A 3,737-nucleotide genomic window follows, 5' to 3' on the forward strand; every position below is an offset into this window, starting at 1 on the left:
TGGCTTTCATAAGGGTCATGCCCAACACTTTTGTTGTTGTTTGTTTGAGGCTTCATCGTTTTCTGTAGTTTGTAGAGGTTGTACACTAGTAACCTCGGTTTCCACCTCCTGAGTGCTCAGTTTACAGGCATTTGCCATCGCTCCTTTCTCAACATTCTTCTAGCATAATATAGATTAAGTGAATGGTGGTAGAGTGTTTTTGCCTATCATGTGTGAGGCCCTTGGTTCCATCTTGAGTACCAAAATAGTCATAATAACAAGATATAGATCAGATTTATTTTAAATGTATAATACAAGAGCATGTAGAAATGGAAATGCAAAGACATGGAGAAGTTCTTCTTTTCTGGTTAGGTTTGATGAAATTAGAGAGACACATAGAAATTATTTGAGGGGTCGGGGGGGGGAAGATGGGAAGGGATGGGAAGGGGAAACAAAGGAGGAGGCTACAATGCTTGATAAGAAATGTACTCATTATCTTGCCATGTAATTGTAACCCCTCTGTACAGTATTTTCACAATAAAAAAAGAAATGATGTGAAAAATAAGATCTGATGTAATGTAGTAAGTGAATGAGAAACCCAGCAAGGTCAGTCTTCTCTGATTTTTCTTGGCCTCTCTGTGTTGCTTTTCTAGGTAGGCCCAGGATCTCTTCTGGAACAAGGATCTTATCAGCTAATATCCAACAGGGAAAGTCACGAATACACACAAAGTTTCATCATGCAAATTCTTACATAGAAAGGCAAGGGAAAGGTCAAATAATATTTCTAGGTGTTATGGCTGTCTTTTACTGACCTTGAGCAAGAGAAATTTTTACCATCCAAAGGTCATTTCACAATGCCTGGTAACATTTTTTGGAAAAAAATCCTGTGTGTGTGTGTGTGTGTGTGTGTGTTTGGAGGATTATTGGCAACTAATAGTCAAGGCTGAGGAATAAAGTACCCTACTCACTGCACAAGGTAAGACCAAAACACTTATTAAATATTAATAGTGCCAAAATAAGACACCCTGGTTTAACCAATAAATATGCTGACCATGGAGGGCCTCGTTCTAATGTGGAATTAGTATTATTTACTTTCCACAACAGAATGAGATTGATCTTTTATTTCATTATTTTGTTTTTTGTAGTCCTGAGATTGAACTCAGAGTCTTATGTATGGTAGGCCTGAGCTCTGAAAGTACATCACAGAACCAGTACACTTTTGTGAGCTTCATTCCATTGATATACAAAAGAGTATGCAGGTAAACCAAATAAACATAAGGCAGACAGTTATATCTCTTGTTTGTAGTTTCATATCCAGAAAGGGGTTAAAGATTGGATTTTAAAATCAAGCTGACTTAAAAGCCTGATCTTATTCTTTCAAACTCTTTGTTCTAACTTCTCTTTGTAGAAAGGTTATCTGTGACCTAATGTTCATTAAGCTAATCACAGAGACTATGCCCCTGGTCTTGCTCTTATAGAGCTATTAAAGGTATGATAGTTGAATGATAAAGATCACATGCTACTCCACACTTGGGACTAGGTATTCCTGGTAGGAATACAAGTTGATGAGAACTTTGTGTCTCAAAAGATTTCATTTTAGGTGGATGACACAGGATGTAAACATTGTTTCAGTCATTTCTACCCACAAGGGGCTCAGCTAAACTCAGAGGCAATTATGAAGAAGACAATATTTTTTTCTGTTTCTGATCAGTTTTTCCAATAAAAGGCATGAAATAGCTTCTCATTTGAGTGAGTAGATGTTATAGATGCTCACATAAAATTATTATACCATTCTTGAAAGTAAAAACAATATTTTAGAGAATTCTCCAAGAGAAATCATGGCATGTTCCTTAGAGTGCCTCATCTAGCAGGGCAGAGAAATGTCTGAAATGATAGCTTTTACTACTTTCATAATCAGAAACATGGCACCCTCAGGACAGTGAGTGGAAACGGCTCTTGAAGTCCAGCAGCCGTGTGAGATCCAAGGGAAGAAGGGTGAGAATTGAGCCATCCTTGTCTTGATAATTTCTCCTCAAACCTGAAGCTAAAAGTGTTATCCACATAGGTGGGAGAAGGAAGCAATGGGGATTCCTCAGGAATCAACCTGTGAAATGTCTTCAGACAAACTATGTCTAGGAAACCAGCTGCTCATTCCTCCCTCTGGGATGAAACCTGGGGTGAAAGCTCCTTGATGTCATCTTCTCCTCCTGTTCCTACAGATCCTATCTATGAATCAAATGGCTATGGAAAATGGTTCATCAGTGATGGAGTTTATTCTTATGGGATTGACAGACCAACCTGAGCTCCAACTGCCCCTCTTCTTCCTGTTCTTGGTGAACTATATTATCACAGTGGTGGGGAATTTGAGTTTGATGAATCTAATTTACCTAAGCCCAAACCTTCACACTCCCATGTACTTCTTTCTGTGTAATCTGTCCTTCATTGATTTCTGTTATTCGTGTGTCTTTACTCCTAAATTGCTAACGGGCTTCATGTCAGAGAGGAATATCATTTCCTACACTGGGTGTATGACACAACTATTTTTCTTTTGCTTTTTTGTCAACTCTGAGTGCTATGTGCTGACAGCCATGGCCTGTGATCGCTATGTGGCCGTCTGTCAGCCCCTGAAGTACATGATCCTCATGTCTCCTAGCACCTGTTCTCTGCTAATGTTTGGTTCATATTTGATGGGATTCGCTGGTGCTGTACTTCACACAGGATGTATGATCAGACTCAGCTTTTGTGATTCCAATATCATCCATCACTACATGTGTGACATCTTCCCCCTCCTCCAGCTCTCCCGCAGCAGCACCTATGTCAATGAGCTTGTGAGTTCTGTGGTTGTCAGTACAGTCATATTTTTATCCAGCCTCATTATCTTAATCTCATATGGCTTGATTCTTTTTAATGTCGTTCATATGTCCTCAGGGAAGGCTTGGTCCAAAGCTATGAGCACTTGTGGGTCACACATAATCACTGTTGGTCTGTTTTATGGGTCTGGACTACTCACACATATCAAAACACCATCTGCTGGAAGTGAGGCCCAGGAGAAATTTTTCTCTGTGGTCAATACTCTGGTGGTACCCACATTGAACCCTCTCATTTATAGCCTCAGGAACAAGGATGTCAAGCTTGCTCTGCGGAGAACCCTGAAGAGAATCAGACTGACGGATGGGTGAACTGTCTGTGTCCCTGTGTGCTCTGTCATGTCTTCTTCATTTACTTCTCTCCCTCTTCACTTTGTTTCTCATATCTTGCCTTTTCTTAGTTTTCATTGTTACAACTTATGCCGCTATTTCTAGTATATCATCCTTTCTTCTCATTTCATGAAATATAGCTGTGTAGTTCTTTCCTTGGACATAAATACCACTTATTTCCTTGGTATCTTCCTCCTGAGACATCATGCTTATATATTTTTCTTCCTAAGCACAGTACTACCTAATAATTTCTGTTCATATATCTCCTCTATCCAAAAAAACCCAGGGAAGCAGGATGTTTCTTCATAAGTTCATATTATTTTCCCTTTTCTAAGTCAAATTTTCAGGTACATTTCCTGTTTCAAGGGATTTATTACTTAAAAATCTTGTTAAAAGTAAAAAAGGATGATAAAAATTGTGCACAAGGTAATGTCAAAATTTCTACAATTACTTATAGAGTTTATCAAAAGACATTTTGACAGAAATGAATGTACAATGGTGACTGGCTTGCCTGATGTGAGAACTTTATATATCTCGTGTTTGTAATTTTTAATATTACAC

General features: G+C 38.7%; 1 protein-coding gene across 1 annotated transcript; it reads left to right on the forward strand.

The window, feature by feature from the left end:
• The first annotated feature begins 2,192 nt into the window (after positions 1 to 2,192).
• On the forward strand, positions 2,193 to 3,158 carry LOC122104164 (olfactory receptor 143-like). Its single transcript, XM_042674868.1, has one exon. It carries the CDS (start codon positions 2,208 to 2,210, stop codon positions 3,156 to 3,158), a length of 951 nt encoding a protein of 316 aa, XP_042530802.1. The 5' UTR covers positions 2,193 to 2,207.
• Positions 3,159 to 3,737: the final 579 nt, after the last annotated feature.

Source organism: Dipodomys spectabilis, unplaced genomic scaffold (assembly GCF_019054845.1).
Source record: "Dipodomys spectabilis isolate Male_0828 unplaced genomic scaffold, ASM1905484v1 ptg000023l, whole genome shotgun sequence".
In the NCBI taxonomy this organism is placed as follows: Eukaryota; Metazoa; Chordata; class Mammalia; order Rodentia; family Heteromyidae; genus Dipodomys; species Dipodomys spectabilis.